The following is a 21,562-nucleotide window of genomic DNA, read 5'->3' as shown; positions in this document are numbered from 1 at the left end:
TTGCCGTCTGACATGGGTTTTCTGGCTTTCTGTGCCTTAATTATTAAGTGTTTTGTTTTGGTCACCTAAACTTTCACCAATTGAATTTGAGTTTTTCCCCGTTTGTGTTTTAACCAGTTTTTTTTCCCCCTCATTCATTTTTTTCCATATTTCTATCATTCTGGTGCAGGGCATTTCTGATCTGCAATTGTTCTGTAATGTCTTAGTAAATTGTAAATGATATTGAAAAACATAAATATGTATATTCCATTTACTTAAAGTGTAGTTAAGTATTCTTAAATCAAAATCAATTACCTACAGTTTTGAAGTTAAAAAAGAAGTAAACCAACATGCTCTATCAACCCATTCTGTACTTAGGTTACACACTGAATGTGTGCAGTCTAATTTTGAAGACAAACTCTGAGTTTACAGAAGTGTGAGTTTTAGGAGAAATGTTTTAACTTTGTTGCACAGAAATGTTTGCAGATCAGCACTGCTGACTACCCAAAAAGAAATAGTATCATACAATATCATCTGATTTTTAGTTGTGCTTCCATGTTGCTGCAGTTAAATTCTGTGCATCAAAATAAGTGGCCTTCATGTACTAGATGTGATTCAGTTACATCTTAAGTTTTTAATGAAAAAAATGCAAACTGAGTGAATCCTAAATTTTCCATGTATTTTTATAGCTTTGTTGTTTCTGATAACATCTCATTTAACATATTTTTTCTGTCAAGAAAAGATTACATCTTTAAGATGAAACCTTAAATATCCTGATTTTTATGCAGAATTATTTACTATAATTGATTAATACCCAGTTGTTACAAAGATCACATAGTTTTCCCAGAGCTTTATTTCACTGATAATGGCTTTTTACCCCATGCCTGAGCTTGCATTTTTTTTCAGCTTGCATTTGCACAAAATTGATAACATTTTAAGGAAAATTCTCATGATTAAACACTTTAAAGAGCTTATTAATATGTTTCCCCAGTATTCGTGTTTATCCTATAATTGGACTATGTGGTAATAGAAGAAAACTCTGAGTTTCATTAGTACCTCTAAAAATAAAAAAACTTATTTGAAGATTAAATTAGAAACTTTCAAATTTTCCTTTACTTGGTAACCTTACATACCTACACAGAAATATATACAATCATTTGCTTTATATTTATCTTAATTAAAAATTAAAAGGGTAACTATTTCTACCCTTTGGATTTAAGTGAAACCTAAAATAAAAGCATTGGATCCTTTTTTTAAGGTATGTATTTAACATACATAATATGTTTGTTTCTAGAAAAATTTAAAGGCATCCAAAATTTGTTAACTATTTAAACTATATTCATTCATGAAGGGATTTATTCACTAACATCTCTATTGATTTGTAACATTATTCTAGATAAAGCAGTTAAAAATAATGTTTTTTTAATTGTAAGATTTTTTTTTTTTTTTTTTTTTTTAGTGTTTTTGCTTGGGCTTCATCTAATTTTTATCTTTTCCTCTAAAATTATGTCACTTGAAAACATTTCATTGCATATTATTCCCCAGACTGGGTGAAGCACAATGAAGCACCCAGATTAATAATATTTTTATTTACCTAAATTAACCTGTGCCATAGATTTTATTTTTAAATAGAGCTATTCCTTGTCAGACAGCTAGAACAATTAATCAATAGTCCCCTGAACACTATTAAAACTATGGAAAACATTCACCAGTTTGCTTGCAAATCAACTCTGCTGCATGCGTTCACAAGTTTCATGAAGATTGCATGCTTTCTGTTTTCAATACAAATTGTATTTTTTTTTCATACCCATCCTTGCTTTTTATTTTTTTATTTTTGTTTCCCTTTTCTTGGTGTGTGTATATTCCAAATCCCTGTCCAGTCCTGGAGTTTGAACTACGGAAAGCCAAGGAGACCATTCAGGCCCTCCGAGCCAACCTTACAAAGGCTGCAGGTGGTGTACATAAAACTTTTTTTGAGACTTATCTTCTTTGACAATGTAGAAGTAGCTGAGATATTTTCAAATGTAAAAGAGTAAAATATTATTTATATTTTCTTCCCTTAGAAAATGAAGTTCCATTACAGGAACGAAAAAATTACAAATCAAGTCCTGAAATTCAGGTGGGTGAATGACAGATCTTTAAGTAACTTCCACATAAAGTGGTAGCACAGGTACTGAAGGAGAAAAACTTAATGATATGGTATCTTTCTTTTATTTTGCCTCCAGGAGCCAATCAAACCTCTTGAAAAGAGAGCTCTAAACTTCTTAGTCAATGAATTTTTATTGAAGAATAACTACAAGCTTACATCAATAACCTTTTCAGATGAAAATGATGATCAGGTATCAAGTTACCTTGGTTTGCTTTTTTTTTTAAACAATGATGTATTTCCCATTTAATTTATAATTTATGTACTTTCTCTTTAATCTAGTTTCTCTTTTATCTAATTTGCATTAGAGTAATAGTGTTTTCATTAAGATGACTAAGTGTACTATTAGTTTTTCTTTCCTACAGAACATTATATTTTTCCTGAAATTAATTATTTTCTTTTTTCATTTGTTTTATTTTGCTTTATAAGTGCTTATCACTATTTTACCCCTGAATTCTGCTGGCAGGCCTTTTCTCACTAAGTTCATTCATATTCAATATTCTGTCATTTTCGTCTTGAAAAAAATCTCTTCTGGACCCTTCTGACCTACAGTCTGACCCGATGTTACTCTGTGTTTGATGCATTGCCTCTTCCTGGGAACACTCTTTACCATCATCCTCAGAATTCCTTTCCCTGCTTTTTGAGGTGGAGCTCCTGGTCTCTATACCATGGTCCTTCTTGCTTCATTTTCCATTTTAGTGGAGCATGTCTTCCAGTGGATTCCTGAGAGTGGATAGCATAGAAGATACCATTCTCATTCCTTTTCCTATATGTATGACCATATTTGTGTGTGTTTGTTTTGTTTTTTTTTTTTTCCAATTCTAGAGGCTTTTGTGCCCTTCTCTGTATTGCCATTTGAATTTCCTGATGATGTGCCTTGTTGTAGTTCTTATTTCATTGTTTTTCTGAGCACTCACATCCTTTTAATCTAGAATAATTCTCATCACTCAATTCTAGAAGATTATTTTGAATTATTTCTCTGATAATTTTCTTTCTTTTTCTGTTTGCTCTTTCTAGAACTCTTTATTTTAACTTAAACCTTCTATATTGCCCTTTTAATTTTCTTAACCTTTCCCTGCCATTTTCCCCTCTATGTTCTGAGCAATTCTTCATCTTCATCTTTCAATCCATCTGTTTAATGTTTATTTATTTTTACTTTTATTGATTGATATCTATCTTTCGTAATTGACACTTTTCTTGTTTGGGGACCATTAGTTGTTCACTCATAATTAAGATGGAACATTAAAACAATAAAGGAACACTGGTAGAGTTCATGTATTCTGGACTTCACTGTATGTTGATCTAACTAAGCTGTTTCCTTGTAGACTCCCCCATGTTTCAGTATCTTTAGGTCTTTCTTCTTTGGCTGCCCATATCCTAAAGGGAAGGATCTTCAGAATCTTCCTGGAGTGTGTGACTTTTGACATTTTAGGAGCTGAGTGGGAGAAAAGGGCTTGTGGAAGATGGAAGGGCAAGTCTGGACATAGAGAATTTATGAACTGTCACTTAATCTTCTAATTTTTGTATGGTTCTTGGCTGTATCTGGTATCACCCAGGCTAGTATTCTATTGGCTTATAGATTTCTTTTCTTTTTTCCTTGTATTTTTCCACATAAAAACTCTTCATTCTCCTCAAGTAACTTTTTACAACTCCTCAGTAACTATATAATCCAGTTATATTTGCATGTTTTCATAAAATGTACCTTTTTGACAATAACACATTTGCTTGCTGGTACAGATTAACTTATACTTGCAAGTCTAAAATGCTTCTCAAAAACCTTTCCTATAGCACTATAATAATTAAGATAATAAATAAGTAGATAGTAGTAACTAAGAGAGAGTCTTTTAAATAAGAGTGAGGTTTTAATTTGTGTATTTCCCTGAATCCCATTTTTTTTTTTTTTATAAAATCTTCTATACAAAGAAGTGATGACTTGTTTTAACATGTTATCACCCAACTTTGACATATTTTGACTTTTTGGAGCTAATGGATCGGTTTGAATCTTGGAACTTAGAAAAATAAATATCAAAGAGTTTATTACGTAGAAATTCGGAGGCCATGATTTTCAACAGTATTATTCCTTTGGTCCATAAAGTATTCTGTGGATCTTTTAGTAAAAATAGAAGTCCTCTAAAAGAGCTAACTGTTCAATTACTCTCTCAGTTATTGTAATGTATTTGTCAAAAGTTGAATGGAATAAAAAAATCTAGTAATTTTAATCAAATGGTGGTTTTACTTACATTTAATATGTATAAGACACTAAACTAATATTCAGCTAAAATAAATATATACTAAACTATGCTAATGATACATTTTAGGTGAAACATGTTTTGTAAATGGTCAACTAAACAATGAATAGGAAAAATGTTGAATATGTGAAAAATATTGATATGCTAAGACAGGAAAAAGAGGGAAAGAGTTAAAAATAAATGGGACTCAGAAAACTTATAGCAAGATGGAAAATTTAAATCCAACCACATTAATACATTAAACGTAAATGGTCTGTCTTTCACAATTAAAAGGGAGAAATTTCAACACGCCTTTCTCGATAATTGATAGAACAAAAAAACAGAAAATCAGTAAGAATATAGAAGACTTGTACACCACTAACAATCAATTTTACATAATTAACATTTATAAAATACTTCATCCTACAACAGGCAAATACACATTCTGCTCTTTGTCTCTGAAATGCTTAGTTCCCCTAACCTCTCATTGCCATGTGCCTAGTAAATATCTTTCTCTTTTCCAAGAGTTCACAGGTCATGACCTTTCAGAAACCTTTCCTTTCCCCCACCTCAACACGGAAATTGATTTATTTCTCTGAATTCTTGATAGTACTTCAATCATAGTACCAAAGATACTTTAGATTCCACCTATTTCTTTGAGTCCCTACTCTTAACTATGAAAGCTCCTGAATGGTGACAAGATTTTACTCCTGGTGCTAAGCACAGGATAAGTATATAATAAATAATAGATGAGTAATGACTATAAAATGAACATTTGAATAATATGCATAATAGTCATTTAGTATTTTTTTTAAAAGCTGTTATTTGTTTAGCTCTTATTGTTTGTCAAGCACTGTATTAAGCCCTTTATATACAGTATTTTATTTGATCCTTACATAAACCCTAAGAGGTAGGTAATATACTCACTTTACAGATGACAGTTTAAGCCTCAAATCAGTTTATAACAGTAAATGGGGAAAGATATGAATTTCATACTTAGGTGTGATTTTCTCTGAAGCTCCCACTTTTAATACCTATCTATTTAATCCACAATGATAACTTTTCATCATTCAAAGGATTGAGAGTAGCATATTTGAAAATATTCTAATGAATATGCCATAGTCTCTTAAAGGGAGTTTTATAAATAAATTATAAGAAATCAAATTATTACTAAATAATAATGATCAGAGGAAGATAGAATGGTAGGAAAATGTATTTGCTTGTGATTGGTTACTCTGAAGCTTCATAAAGTTCTTATAAAAATCTATGTCTGGAAACTACCAAACTCCAACCCAGCAGTCTGGACTCCTAAAGACAATTATATAATAATGTAGATTACAAGGGATGACAGTGTGATTGTGAAGACCTTGTGGATCACACCCCCTTTATCTAGTGTATGAATGAGTAGAAAAATGGGGATAAAAACTAAAGGACAAATGGGATGTGGGGATGATCTGGGTGTTCTTTTTTCACTTTTATTTTTTATTCTTGTTCTGGTTCTTTCTGATGTAAGGAAAATGTTCAGAGATAGATTGTGGTGATGAATGCATAACTATGTTATCATACTGTGGACAGTGGATTGTATACCATGGATGATTGTATGGTGTGTGAATGTATTTCAATAAAACTGAATTTAATAAAAAAAAAATTTTTTTTAATCTATGTCTATAGAATTCTTAAGGTGGCACACCTTTTTGTGCTTTAATGCTAAAATTGTATTAGATTCAACTCAAGAGAATGTTTCACACACAACAAATCAAAGAGCACCTATTTGGCTTCAAAAAATAGCCAGAAGCATTCTTGATAATACAGTTTAGAATCAAACAGGTACCTCAGGAAGCCAAGCTGATTAAATTGCTTTCTTACCCAATAAAGACTATACTAAGTGTATGTAAGTTGGAATAATAAAGAAAGAACAAAATCGATACCCTCACTGAGTTCATTTATAACCTATAAATAGTAGGTACAATGATGAACTAAGATTTTTCTAATCTATACATGTTTTATGACAATGCAAACATTTAAGCTTGATTTACAAGCTTAGAGTTAAGAATTTACATTTCTGAAAGATTAGAAAAATAAGATTGTATGTGCAACATCTTTACGTCTAAGAGTTAGACCTTTTACCTAGAATGTCAGGAAACTAGGTGGACCTGCAACTTACAAGAATATTGGACAGTGGAAGATATTAAATAAGTTTAAGAATGACATTTACTTACTTGGAACATATACATACTTTGACATTACAATAGAATTATGATTATGTTGGGTTTCCAAGATATTAGCAAAAAGGAATAAAATGAATCTAAAAAATACAGGATAAAATTGTCTCATAGATTTTTTTTTACATTATTATTTTTTATATTTTAGGATTTTGAATTATGGGATGATGTAGGATTAAATATTCCAAAACCTCCAGACTTACTGCAACTCTACCGAGATTTTGGAAATCATCAAATAACTGGGAAAGACCTTGTGGATGTGGCCAGTGGAGTAGAAGAAGATGAATTAGAGGCTCTTACACCCATTTCAGGCAGCCTTCCTCCAACTCTTGAAACTCCTCAGCCTAAAGAGGTGAGAAATATCAATTAACTAATCAAGTTCACAAAGTTTCCTTAAACTATATAAAAGCATACTGTGAGATCTTGAGTTTCTGTTTTTCTCCTGTTTTGATTTTAGAACTCCTTGCTAGTAGAGAAATTAGAAGATAAAATTAGTTTATTGAATAGTGAAAAATGGTCTTTGATGGAGCAAATCAGAGGACTTGAAAGGCAAGTACTTGATTATCATTTCTAAAGAACCTCTTAAAGTTTTTAAAGAAATTGGCAGATTAAATACACAAGACAGCACTTCAATTGTAATGCAATTTTTTTCACATATTAATATTTCTGAAAGTGAAATTCTTGAAATTGATTTATATGTTTAATATCATATAGTTTTTTTTTCCCCAAAAAAGTTATTAAGTCAATTGGTGGAGGTCTTATAATCAATTATGTCAAGGGAACTAAGGAATAAGATACCTTTGACTCTCCCTACGTTGTATCAGTATCAATAAAATAACTCCTTCACATCAGTGTTTACTTTTTCCCCATATATTGTTTCTTTAATATACTTATAATAATTCTGGGAGTTAGAAGGAATCATCCCCATTTTGCAAATGAAGAAAAGAAAGTTAAGTGCTAGAATTTGATTTTTTTTAATGTTAGGATTTTAGTATGGGAAGTAGTTACCACTAATTCAGAGCAGAGTTCGTAAAGTCATTTTTATGATTCATTGTTGAGAATTTCTAGCGACATTTTTAAGTACATGAAGCAACAGTGTATGTTGCAAAGAGAAGATTAATAATTTGCCAAAATATTTTTTATTAATGTATTACTCTTTTAAAGCATTAAAACCATTAAGAGATTTATGCTGTTACCAAAGTATTAAAAAATGCAGGTGTTTTTTTTTTTGGTAATTTCTTTCTTTTTACAGTGAAATCAGCTTCCTCAAAAATGAACACTTTGCCATCCCAGTAGTTTGTGATTCTCTTCAGCCTTCTTTGGATCAATCTCCCCACAAAGACTCTGAAGACAGTGGTCAGAATTCAGCTGTAAATAGTTCAGACACGGGAAAAAGCAAGGATTTTCATCTTTCAATATCAGATGAAGTTGATTCCACTATTCCTAAAGAGAATTTTCCAAATTCCTTCCCCAAGAGAGAAAGAGAAGGATTGTCATCTTCTCCATCAAGTAAAACCACAGTCCATTTTGATAAACCCAATAGGTTAGTATGTATCCCATGTTTTGAACTGCTTTCGCAAATCATATGAGTGAATTTTTTCCATTTGGTGTGAACCTTATACATAGTAAAGTACATGTCAGAAACATATGTCACAAAGTAGTTACTACATTAAATTACATCAAAGAGGAATAAACAGTCAACCACTTAGATTCTACCCCTTAGCGAAGTACTTAAACCTGTAAGTAATATATATGTTTCTATGTGCTGTAAACTCTTTTACCCAGTGCCTCTTACCTCTTCTGTATTCTTCAATTAACATGAAATTTTAGAAAAAGTCTTTGGAGTAGAGGTGACTGGAGGGTAGCAAGACTGGGGAAAGGAAGACTGATGGCATATCTATTGGAAGAATCCAAGTAAGAAATGATTGAGGCCTGTCCTATATTGGAGCATTGGCAGTGGGAATGGAGAAAGTGCACAGATTCATAAAATATTTAGAGGGTAAAAGATTGGTGGATTTGGAGTTAAAAGAAAGGGAAGGATCAAGGTGACTAAAAGATTGGTGGATTTGGAGTTAAAAGAAAGGGAAGGATCAAGGTGACTTGAAGTTTCTGGTTGGGCACTTAAATGAAATATGTCTCCACTGAGACAATATGAGAGGAGGAACGTAAATTAGCAAACAGACTCAATCTTTGGCATACCACTCTAATTCTAAGAATTCTATAATCATATAATCACACTTTGCATGTACTAGTATCTGGTATACTAAATAAGCTATTATGTTAGTCTCTTTGTAGGTTAAGCAAGTAAAATACTACTCATAGTCATAATTTATGAATATTACTACTTAGAGAATAATGTGTTAGAAATTTACATGGTGCTTTAATCTTTTTTTTTTTATTAAACATAAATTGGTTAATAGTTTCAATTGCAAAAAATAAGCTTTCTCCAGTTTAATCCTGTTGAGATTTACCTTTAAGGTCTGTTAGGTGGGGCCAGGGCAGCCTTTGGGGTAGGGCTAATACAACCCCGTTACTGAGGTCATATCCTTGGGGTACCCTACCTGAAGACCTGAATATTTGACTCCTAGGACTCTGGGCTCTGAGGATGGCTCTGCCTTCTGCTTTCTGCTGTTTCTTTCCCCAGCTTTGGGGAGTTTGCTATCATGCATGTGCTGATGAGAGTTGGACTGCAGGCTAGAGCCTGCCCCCACCCCCAACCCCCCAAAAAACTTCCTCTAAAAAGCAGTTTTTTTTCCCACTATATGATTTTCAAGTGAAGTATCATTCAATTCATTGGTGGCTGAGAAATCGGGTTAACATTTGGGGGGATAGGGTAATGCAGGAATGGGAATTGTAGCATGTAACTTACTTTCTCCTTAAATGTCAGTGGTAACTCTTTGATATCCTCTCTTTTTCATCCAATGTTTTCTTCTAGGAAATTGTCTCCTGCTTTCCACCAAGCCCTACTCTCTTTTTGTCGAATGTCAGCAGATAGTCGTCTAGGCTCAGAGGTAAATTTTACCAGATTACTGTTGCTGTTCTCTTAAAATGTTCTGATGTTTTTCTCTTTAGTATCTCATTCAGAAGCAGCTGTGATTAGCTTTTATTTCAAATACAAATCTATTATTTAAAGTAATGTTCTAAGAAGTTGTGCCTAAAATTTTAAACTTTAAGAAAGGTAGTTGATTATTTAGGTTCTTTAGAATAAAGCTTTGTTTATTAATATTACAGTGATCTTTTGCAATCTGTATTTTTAATTTGTTATATCTTCTGAAATATGGTACATGCCTCTCTTTGGTATAATTCAGAAAACTAATTTAAGTGTGCACTTTATATTTTAGTTATTTTTAGATTGTTCTATTATTTCATTTCATTGGAAATTATTGTCTTCGAGTTGCTGAGTTCGTTAGTTGTTTTTCTCAGATCAGTTTTCCTCAAGTGTTTTGTAATTGTAGTTGCAGGCTCATTCTGAGAGAGTTTTTTTTTTTAACAATTGTTTTTCCTCTCCCTTTGTACTTATTCCTCCCTTTCTAGCTGTTTTCTGGTTTATTCCACTTAGTCGCTTATGGGCTCTGTCCCACAGTGTCATTGACAATATCAAAAAGTTAAGAGGATGACTTGGATGCAGTTCTAGTAATGCTCATTGCAAGATGGGTCTGCTTCCTTGGGCTACCCCTAGATGCAGCTTTATTAAACTATTAGCTCTGGCATTAGTTGAAGCTTTCTAGGCACCTCTTCTAGGACAAAAGAAACCCCCATTGAGGGTGCCCCAGTCTGAGCTATCCCAATTTATTCCCATAACTGGAGCCTACCAGGCCTCCCTGGCTTCACCCTTGCTTGTTTACTTGTGTTTTTAATCCATTTCTGGCCACAGACATGTTTATCCATTTGGGGACGCAGTTACCATTGTTATTATTACTATTATTTTTGTTGTAATTTTGGAACGTATGTTTGGAGCAGAGGTGGAAGGGGTGGTTCCTAAAGCATGAACTTTAAGTGCTCTCATGCAATGACATTCTCCACTATCATTTATTAACCCCATGGTTTCTAGGTGTCTCGGATTGCAGACAGCGAAAAAAGCGTTATGTTAATGCTGGGACGCTGCTTGCCACACATCGTTCCTAATGTGCTGCTAGCAAAGAGAGAGGTGAGACATGTAAAAATATTTTCATGCCTCAGTTCTCATCATGTTGTCCATTTTTTGTCATTTTGAAGTTTAGTGTTATATTTTTATTTTGTTAAAGTCTATTACTTGCAATCATATTCTTACTTTTGTGCATGCATCTCTGCTCCTAGAGAATGGTTTTACACCTCTGTCAGGTGAGTTCAGTAAAACTGCATGGTATTCATGTTTTTCAAGTTTTGCTTAAAGCATTATTAGCTTCTGCAGCACTAACTATTACTGTAGGTCCATTTATGTGCCAGGAACACTGTCCATATTTGACATTACCAGTTAACTAGTTTATCTTTGCTCTTGATATGATCTGCTCAATATGTCTACAGAAATGGACACTCATTGGACTGAAAATTAACAGGGACTAATAATGTTACCCTTTTCTTAAATACTTGCAGTTTCCTATTATGAATGTTAGTTTTATTGGATTTGTTTGGCAATAAGTTATACTTATATTAAAATGGTAGTATAGTTACAATATTGACTAAAACAACTCTAAAAGTACATTGTTTTAATAGTTAACTTGTTGAAAGATGCTTTAAATATCCAAAATGCAGGTGCAAATATTTTTAGTACACATAGCTTATGTTATAAGCCATAAATACTATAGGAAGTCATCTTAATTGTTATATTTAGCCTATAATAGATTAATGACAAGTTATCTGTAATCTCCTTTAGATGAGTGGATGATTTGTTTGCAAAACAAGATAAATTTATTTGAATTATTCAATATATGAGATAAATTTCCAATTCACAAAATTTTTTATGACAAATGGTTTAAGAACATTTTAGAATATATCATATGAGTTTCCACTGTTATTTTATTAATATTTACCACTTACTTCAATTATAATTATCAGGGGACCTACAGTATGATAGGTACATAATGCATTGGCAAATTCCATTTAAAGCTTATCTTTAATTATCTGTTTAGCATAAGAAATTTGTACTGATTCCCCAAGCAAACATAGATAGAGCTGTTGGAAATTTTATTTCTTTAGGTATTTTTTTTTTCTTTAGGTATTTTTAATTTAAAAAAAAAGATAAAGACTGTTTTCTTACCAATTATTTTATTTTACCTAATTATTTAAAAAGAGGTGTAAGATATCAATAAATGTGGAAAATTTTCTATGTCTTGAGGGATCAGTGTCTAATTTCATATTGTTTTGCAGTTCTGCCTGGCAGAATGGTGTTTGAGCTTCTTTTCCTTTCTCAGCTTGTAACATAATCCATGTAATGCATTAATGTTTGCAGCCCTTTTACTATGTTTCCTTAATATAATCTTTAAAATATCACAGAAATTTAATTATCATGAGATGCAGTTTTAGCGCTTTCATTTTAATTTTCCATATTATCATAAAAGACTACAACTGAAATCTGATTATACTGCATGAAAAAATTTATAAAATTGCATCATCAGTAATTAGATAAGTATATATATAAATATATATATATTCATACACATATATATTTAGTTTGTGGTATGCTGTTGACTTTTCTGGCTGATTTTAAATTTCTTATATTTGAAAAAATTCTTTATATACTTAAAATTTCGTGAAGAACTGATCATTTATCTTTGTTTAGTGAATCATTTTTTACCTTTTTCTATTTTATCAGAAAAACTACCATTTATAGTGTCCCAAAGTAGTATTCCCTCAAAATTACATTGATAAATGATGAAGTATATCTTGGTTTGATTGGAAACCAATTCCTGGACATAAAGGGGATTGCATCCTTTGATATTTAATATTAATTATTTAATATTTATTTACTATTTCATCCTGGTCCTTAAAATCTATATTTTTAAAAAACTTTTGTGATTGAAGGATTAATATTTTGGTTTTCTTATGTAAGTTTTATATAATCTCATCTCAGTATAAACCTTTATGTTGGTGTGTAAATATAATAAAAATGTTCTTCAGTAAATTCATTGATCATAGTAATTTCCTAGCTGATTAAATAAAGCATTAGAAACAGTTTGCCTTTAAGGTTTTGACTAAGTAATACATTCATATGGCTTAAAATTTTTAAGATATAAAAAGAAATACAATGAAAACTCTTCTTCCTCTCTGTCCCTGAGCCACCGTCCCCCATACAATCAATTTTACTAGCTTCTAGTATATTCTATCAGATATGTTTTGTGCATGTGTAAACAAACACAAATATATGATCTTTTTCCATCATTTACACAAATGACACCATATTTTATGCACTTTTCTTCACTTTGCTTTTTTTCGTGTGACATTATATTTTATATATCTTTGGATATCAGTATATAAAGAACTTTACTGATTTTTAAGTCTGCATAATATCTGGTCTTTTAAATTAGTGTTTTTCAAATTTTATTTACCCATCCTCAGTAAATACGTAATACGCTGGTATATACTTACATTTATATAATTAAAATAAAAGTTTTACAAATTGAGTCTTACCTTTACTTCATCCAAAAAGTTAAAATAGAAGATAAGCAATATCAAACACAATTTTATAAATATTTTGAAACAGAAAGAAAATTCTCTTAATAAACAATAAAAAAGAAATAAATGCTATTCATGGCCCACTGTTTTATCACCCACTGATTTTAAAGGAGTGGTTTGAAGTGTGACAAAAATTGTCTAATAAATTTTTCTAAAAAATTTGGAAAGCAAAATGAATATAGATTCCAGCATTATTTGTTTTATTTTCGTTTAACAAGAGAAAATAACCACCTCTCTCAGCCTGCAGGTCACAGCAAAAGTATACTTATGACATTTTCTAAATTCCACATTTCATATTTCAATTCCAAGATGCAGTTAATTGTAACAATTAAATATCTTTAACATAGAAAAGGAATTCCAATTATGAAATGGTATCCCAATTTCAGAGATGTTAAAAAGTGAGAAAAAATTTGCATCTTAAAATATCTGAAATAATGCTAGTGTCCTTTTACCAGCTAGTATTTTAAAAGGCCTCCTTGCCTATTCATTTTTGGAGTAAAAAATAAAATTATTGACTAATTTTCTATACATGGCTTATATAGTAATTCACTTTAATGAGTTGATGGAGGAAAGTTGAATCTTTAGAGTCAAATTATGGGATATTTTTATCATGATCTATGAATATAGTAAATATGAACTTTAAAAAGTTGATTTTTCACAGTCTATTTTAAATGAATTTGAAGGGGAAGTTCTATACTTTAAAAATAATATTTCATAAAAAATTATTTCTAAAATCATTTTAAACTAATACATCAAAACTTAACTTTCATTTTCCTTCTATGCCAAGGATATATATGCTATTGGCTAGCTAAGATGGAAAAGCAAAGGAGAAACCAGGGGTTGGAATGAGGTGGGAAGAATGGAAAAAGAGAATGGCTAGCTAATGAGTGTCGGGTTTCTTTTTGGGATGTGGAAAATGTTCTAAAATTAGGTTGTGGTGATGGTTGCACAACTCTGTGAATGAACTGAAAACCACTGGATTGTCACTTGGGGGAGAGAAGCAAAGGAGAGAAGCAATTCCCTAAAAGTTTTCTAAAGTAGTTAGTACCTTTAAAGACCTAACCCCTCTTCTGAGAAACTTAACTTTCCTCTTTTACATTGCTGTTTATGTTTGCTTCATGGAAAATAGTTTCTCCAAAGTGTTTTTTATTTTTATTGATAAGGCTATTTATTTATGGGGTTGTTATTATTGCATAATAATGTAATAATTATTATATGATGGTTATAACTCTATGAGAAAATACATAAACTAGATCCATCTTCCTTACCCAGGTAGTGGGTTTTTCGGTTTATTTTTGTTTTTTGAGTGAATCTTATGTTATTCAGCAGTATCAGAGATTTAAAATCACTTAAGTACTTCTATTAGGTTTCTTGAAGGTTGATCCCTGGGAATTGTAGATATTAATAATTCTAAGAATAGATATTTTAGCAGCCCTTGAAGTATAGAACTTTTCCAGAGGTGAGTAATCTTGTTTTCTCCTTGTGTGTTATCGTAATGTTCTTTCTTTCTTTTTCTTTATTTTATTTTAGTTATTTCTTCTTTCTTTCTTTCTTTCTTTCTTTCTCTCTTTCTCTCTCTCTCTCTCTCTTTCCCTTTAACCATTAATATTAGCATTCTGGCAAAGTGCCAGCTGGTGATGTAAATCAAAGATTGCACTCTTGTCTGTCCACAGACCTACTGCAGCTCATTGATAACATTTTATTTGGCCCACTCAATGATACTATCATGAGCTAGTTACTAAACTTAAAAAATTGAATTATCTTACCTAAAAATACAAAATTTCTGACTTTTCTTGAAAAGTCATAAATCCAGAAGTACTGGGCTTGCATTTCCAAATGTTTCTTTCAGTTGGAGCCAGTAGTTCTGTCCCCTTTAGATGAGACATGGGTTTCCAGTTAGCCGCAGTTGCCCCCATATCTTACTGCCGCTAGACATTGAAGGGGCTAGTGTTCTGTTTATAATCATGGTCGCATTATTGTTTTCCTTTTACCCTTTATTTTACAATTTTTCATGGTTATGTTACCTTCTTGATTCCCTAGACATTTGAGTTTGTGACCTACAAACTAGATAACTTTATAATGTTTCCCTATTCCAGGCCCCACGTTCTCATGCCTTTCTTGTAACAGCCAACCTTCACTGACTCTCCTTACCTAGTCTATTCCCTTTCCATTTTATCCTGAACACAACTGTTACATAAACACTTCTCAAACATTTTCATCTTATTATTCTCATACTTGGAACTTAGTTTTTCATTGTTCTGTTCTGCTTATCCTATCAAGGCATTATAGGATTCATCTTCAAGTTTAGCACCTCCCTTATCAACTTAATTACTGCCTAATTACAGGCTGCCTCAGCCAAAGAATTCCTCTGCATGTAATTTGCTATGTATTAAATTTTGCACATTTGTTCCTTGGCTTATCAAAGTTCTAATTGTCACATTATATTTGATATCTACAAGAATATTTTAGCTGTTTCAGTATGAATTTTTTCTTCTTTTTATTTTACTTTTTATTCTTCCTCCCCCAGTCATTCCTAAACCTTCCCAGTTGTTTCAGCATATGTATTTGCTTTCCTTTGGATTATTTTAAAGCATTGTATTGATTTTTTTAAAGGTGTAATTTATATATTTCATATAATGTATATTTAATATATATAAAATGATACCATTTTCAAAGCATTCTTGATTTAAAGAATACCATTTCCAGCTGAATTAAGGATGTTCTTATGGTGTGTAGATTCCCCCCAAACATACATATTAATAAGTGAAATGTTTCTTATATAATATGCAAATCAAATGAAGTTTAATCAGCTGTATTCTCTTATGATATTGGTCTCAACTATTAAAGAATTTTACTGAATTTTTTTTTCAGAGTTAGTTAAGTGAAGAACAGTAACAATATGAGGATTTTAGTTTTGGATTAGCCAAAAATTACATTGTAGTAAATTATATATTTACATTATGTAAAGTAAATATAAGAAACTTGTCAATGCTTGAGTTTAAATTATAATTTATTATTGTTTAATTCCTAGGCAAAAGATGAGATGGAACATTTAAGATTTTTAAGAGATTTGAGTTATAGGAAATAATTTCAGTGGCAAAATGAGAGCAAGCCATGAACTATAATTTATTGAAATTATTTAGTCCAATTAATCGCCTTTCTAGGATTGTGTAGAATTTTGATTCTTGACCTGAAGTACTCACACTTTGGCTTTTTCTTGGCATCTGATCAAAATCTAATGCTTCCTTTTCTTTTTGAATCCTTTCAAATCTTGAAGCCGTAATCTTACCAATGTTCCATGTTAAAAATATTTGCCTGGTCTTATTTCCAACTTCATTTCTCTCCTCTTAACATCTAATAGCTCTCACTATTTTAGATTTTTTTTTTTTTTTTCTGTTTCTGTAATACAAATACACACTAAATTATATTCTTAGGTAATTTTTCATCAAGATTTAAAATCCTCAAATGATAAAATCTTGGAAAAAACAGACTGTACCTAGGGGATATTTCAGAAGTTTGTTATAAGAGTAAGAAAGCTAAGTAAAAATTTTAATAAAATGTAAAAACCTCCAGAGAGATTTACTAGCTCTAAAGAGATTTTTTTACTATCACTAGAAGTTATTTTGGTTTACTTTTAAAAATGAAAAGCAAACTTAAATGCTAGAAACCTTTTCCATTTAATTTTGTACAAAATTACATAGATAACATAGGATTTAAGGGGTTGTGGTAAGTTTAAATAGCAAAACTTAGCTTTGTTGTTACAATTAGAAAATCAAATAAATTAAAGTAAAAAGTATTGACTTCAGTAAGGTGCCAGTTGCTACTTTACACCTCTTAGGTTAATGAATTCTGAAAGCCTTGGAAATATATTTTCTAGTGTGGTAATAAAGTGTTGGAATATTTCCTACAATATTGTACTAATTTCCTCTCTAAAGATTGGAAGGTAAACAGTTTTATAATTTACCTCAATGTGCATTTATTAATTTCTGTTCATGCCCTAATGCATGTTTTAAAATAAAGATTCTTATTGTCTTGAAATATGGACTCATCAGTTTTTTATATGAGGGAAACAATCTACCTTTTGGAAATACTGCCAAAGCCATAAGGTTATTTATTTCTAATTATTTGATTATTGACATTAGACATAAAATCTGATACAAGGATTTTTTTTTCATGTTGAAAATCCTGGAGCTCTTAGAGTCAATTCCTAAAATTTATCTGTTTTACAATACATTTCTTTTATATTTAATCTTGCCAAATCATTTTTAAAACACAATCACCTTGTCTTCTGAAGGAAATTTAGCTACCATTTTTAAGATGTTGAATTCAGAATTAGAGGAAATCTTTTAAAGACTAGACTTCTTCAGTTTGGAGAGCTGATGCCAAAGGGAGAATATTGATTCAAATCAATAACTTTATGAATAGTGTGAAAATGGTAAATACAGAAATTAGTAAACTCTGGTGCAGATGTATTAGTACTTCAGAGGCTTGAAAGAGATGAATTCATAGTAAATAAGTAACTATATTACACAGCAGATGTATGTGTACAAGAATTCAGTTTCAAGAGTGATACAGATAGAAATTATGAATAAATAATGTTAGAGAAATTAGGATATTTTGGGACAGTTCCAACTTAGCAACTAAAATCCTTCTAGTTTTCCTTACAGACCACTCTTTCTACTTTTTTGTTTTTCTTTTTTTATTTTATATATATATATATATATATACATATATATATATATATATTTTTTTTTACCAACACTTCTAGCCACCTTTGCAGCTCTATGCTGCTATAAGAGGGGAAGCCATCTGGAGGTGGAGGTTCTTTACACTCTGAGTTGCTACTATCATAGTTGTTAATGTGCCAGGATGTACCCAGTTCTCCTTGGCATGGAGTATAAATGAAGTTACTGGCAATGACTTTCAAATGTTGTTAGTTTTGTCAACAAGAAATAAAAGTGAGTGGAAATATAAATTATTACCAACCATAATTAAGAAAAGTGAAAAATATTTTTCTTCAAATGTCCTAAATTCACAGAATTACAGAGTAAAGAGGATGAGGACTAACAATAGTTTTCCTCTTGTTGATTGATAATGGCTGCTAGGAGCACTGTATTGAGAAAGATTTTTGATTCCATCCTTGATCTCAGAAGAAAAAAAATGACAGTAGTTCAGTTGAAGAAATTGAAGATCAGAGAAATTTGTGACTTTCCTTAGATTAAAAAAAGAAAAGAAAAAAACACATGAAAGGCAAAAAGCAACACAGTCATTTTGTTATGCTTGCTTTTGAGAGAAAGAAGCTAAAATATATTTGCACTAATAGCAAACATCTTAACCTTCATTTCAGAACTTTTTCTTTTAACAGTAATAGAATAGAATGAGAAAGGGAAAAAATAACATAAGAAGTAGATGCCAAGAGACAATGACAAAGCAGAAAGGGAGATTGGGAGGAAGCAAAAAAGCTTTCAAGACAGAGACCTGACATGAGGGGAAAGTTCAAGTAAAATTTTTAGGGCCTTTCTTGGATTTCAAGAACTGGATGTTTTCTCTTGTTAATATTTCTCCTGTTAATGCCTCTTAGAATAACTGCTTTCCATCCTTAAGGTTCTACTTTCAATGGGATGCCATGGTGATACAATGTTTAGTCCTCTCCTTAGTATCATCAGTCCTTCGCAGCCTAATAGAATCCACTGAGGTTTGGAATAGTCATTGGTAGCAGTAATCTCCTGCCCTAATAATGTTAAATATCCAAACCAGATAGAATTTTAAATATTTTGTAAAATGCTGTGTTTTTTTCCCCAACAAAATCAGGATTACTCCATCAATCCTCATATTAAGACTAGGGTGAAAACATTACTTAACAATATAGGATCCATATGTATACTCTGTTTCCCATTCACAGTACGAAATTATTTTCCTAATTGTTCTTTATTTCTTTTGCTTTTCAATTACTCACTAATGTAATGAAGAGTCCAAATAGGATAACTGAAAATGACAGAATAAATATTTTAATTCATTTTTACTTTCATTGATGTTTTCTGAGCTCTTATATACATCTTCGTAGCTTCAAATTTAAGATTTATATCAGGCAATTATAATTTTAAAATAGCATATAAAGACTTTAGAAATTCTGGGAAGTGGTGTCTAGCCATGCCTTTAGGCTTCAGTTTCAGCTTCCTCTAGAAACCCTATCTGTTTTTAGGGGACCATCTTTCAAAAGGGAATGTATTTCTCTTACAGTGTACACTTTTCATTCTTGCTTTTTTTCAGGGCATCATCTGTTATTACATAGTGATCAATCCTATTTGAAATCTCCTAGCACTTTTTGGTGGGTTGGGATATAGATGGAAAAGAGACATGAGGGTAGTCATTCTTTCCTTACTATGTCATAGTGATTTCTTTAAATTATTTGCAAGATAGTGTTTATAGAAGAGGGTTTCTCTCTGAAAAATTTTTATCACTTTTGGAACTTTCTTGTCATTAGATTTGAAAATCCATTCCAAAATGAAAAACATTAATATCTTTTAAATATATTTTTGTATTAAAAATTTTATTTTAGTTTAATTAAAATGAGAAGACCTTAACTTTCAAATATTTCTTTGGAAGAGGAAATAAAACTTAACTATTAGTTTTTCCTTCAAAATTTTGAATTGCCTCTTCATGTTGAATGTGCACCAAACAAGATATTGTTAAAAAATTTTCATTTCAACATAAAACATTTCTGCTGACACTGTAATAGTACTGAGAGCATGCAACACCATGGAAATGGTCTCCTTTTAATTAACCAATGGGCTAGGTGCCAAGGGTCCAAAATAGATTATAGCTAATCTTTGGAAAGGTAGATGTGTTGTCTTTGTAGAAATGAGAAGAGTTGTCTTTATTTTCTGTTATCTTTTAAGTTTTAAAATATAATGAACTTCTGCAAGTTTTGCTTTTAAAACACTTTCAAAATTAAAATTGCTATATCAGCTTGTCACATGATGGAATGTTACTTAGTATAAAAGCTAGTGGACCCTTGGAATGTACTGGATTAAAAAATCAAGGTTAGTTGAATCTAAGGTAACTATTACAGTGTTATCTGCACCTTCCACACAACCAACACTTAAATATATATTTAGTGTTTTTGATGTTTTTTTCTTGAATTATCAACCTTACAAAATTTAAATTTGCTCTTTTTAATGTTTAGGTTTATTTCACTTTAAATTTCCATTAAAGAATACTCTGGGGGGAAAAGAATATTCTGCAATGTATTTTTACTTTGAATTTTTCCATCCTCATATTTCTTTAGGAGTTGATTCCCCTCATATTGTGTACAGCATGCCTACATCCTGAGCCTAAAGAGAGAGATCAGCTTCTCCACATACTTTTCAATTTGATCAAGAGGCCAGATGATGAGCAAAGGTGGGTATGAGTACTTCACTAGGAAATTAATACAGCATTGACTTACTAATTTTATGAACTTGGCATCAGGATTATCATTTTAATATAAAAATGCCTTCTTTCTTTCCCAATAATTTTAGTGGCATTGTACTTTTCCACCATCATGGTGTCACTCCTTGATAGTTTCAAATTCTACATTTGAGACTACAGTGTTATCATCAAGAATGCTTCCCTCCCCATTCTCTTATTTAAGGTGACCTATAATTTACTACAAAAACAAGCAGATAATAGGGGAACTCACTCTGAGGAATTTAACTTATGGGTAATAAGTAAAACCCAAGACAAAAATATAAAAATATGTGCAAATCCTACTAAGATCAGAGTTCTTATCACCTACCGTATTTCCTGACAACTTTTATTGTTTAAATTTTTGAAAAGGAATTCTACACCTTTTCTTGCATAATGTTAACAGTTCCTCAAGGCTACTAGATACATATACTTAGCGAAGGATATTATCTGAATTATATTTTTGAGGAAATAATTTACAGTAAAATATATTAAATTTTAGTGAACTTCCTTTAAAATATATAAATATTATCTTATTCTTTTCTGAAAATTCCAGGATATTTATTTTGATTTTGAAAAGGTGGTCATCTATTAATACAGTTTTTTCACTTCTGGTAGAAAAAGGCTCCCAATACTTAATGACTAGGGTATGTCCAAATCCTCAGTAAAATGAGGAAGATCTCTTAATAGGGGCCAAATGGATTGTAGAGACAAATTATATATTGGGTAGAAGACAACTCTTCCTATTCCCACCATATGCAATAAACCATAGGTAGATCACATCACAGAAATTTGGGGTATATCTATGAGCCCTTAGGCATTCTAATGTTTCCAAGTTAGGAAGGACCATAGCCTCCTTCAGGGAAATAGATTTTTAGAGAAGCCTGACT

At 31.2% G+C, this 21,562-nt stretch overlaps 1 protein-coding gene across 5 annotated transcripts in view; it reads left to right on the top strand.

The window, feature by feature from the left end:
- Positions 1 to 21,562, top strand: part of RELCH (RAB11 binding and LisH domain, coiled-coil and HEAT repeat containing) — a 131,791-nt gene that overhangs the window by 31,470 nt on the left and 78,759 nt on the right. For 2 of the 5 annotated variants that reach the window (XR_005212164.1, XM_037805633.1), the window contains exons 3-12: positions 1,860 to 1,931; positions 2,043 to 2,098; positions 2,205 to 2,318; positions 6,724 to 6,927; positions 7,033 to 7,124; positions 7,828 to 8,118; positions 9,511 to 9,586; positions 10,627 to 10,722; positions 10,872 to 10,895; positions 20,515 to 20,627. Coding sequence is in view for 4 of the 5 variants with exons in the window: in XM_037805633.1 (XP_037661561.1) it covers positions 1,860 to 1,931; positions 2,043 to 2,098; positions 2,205 to 2,318; positions 6,724 to 6,927; positions 7,033 to 7,124; positions 7,828 to 8,118; positions 9,511 to 9,586; positions 10,627 to 10,722; positions 10,872 to 10,895; positions 20,515 to 20,627 (1,138 nt within the window). In the remaining variant the exon portion in view is untranslated. The remainder of the gene's footprint in view (positions 1 to 1,859; positions 1,932 to 2,042; positions 2,099 to 2,204; positions 2,319 to 6,723; positions 6,928 to 7,032; positions 7,125 to 7,827; positions 8,119 to 9,510; positions 9,587 to 10,626; positions 10,723 to 10,871; positions 10,896 to 20,514; positions 20,628 to 21,562) is intronic. The other 3 variants (XM_037805635.1, XM_037805634.1, XM_037805636.1) reach the window with 2 other exon arrangements.

This window comes from Choloepus didactylus, chromosome 16, assembly GCF_015220235.1.
Source record: "Choloepus didactylus isolate mChoDid1 chromosome 16, mChoDid1.pri, whole genome shotgun sequence".
Classification (NCBI taxonomy): Eukaryota; Metazoa; Chordata; class Mammalia; order Pilosa; family Megalonychidae; genus Choloepus; species Choloepus didactylus.
Note: the sequence above shows the minus strand (reverse complement) of the source record. Positions and strands in the feature narration are given on the sequence as shown.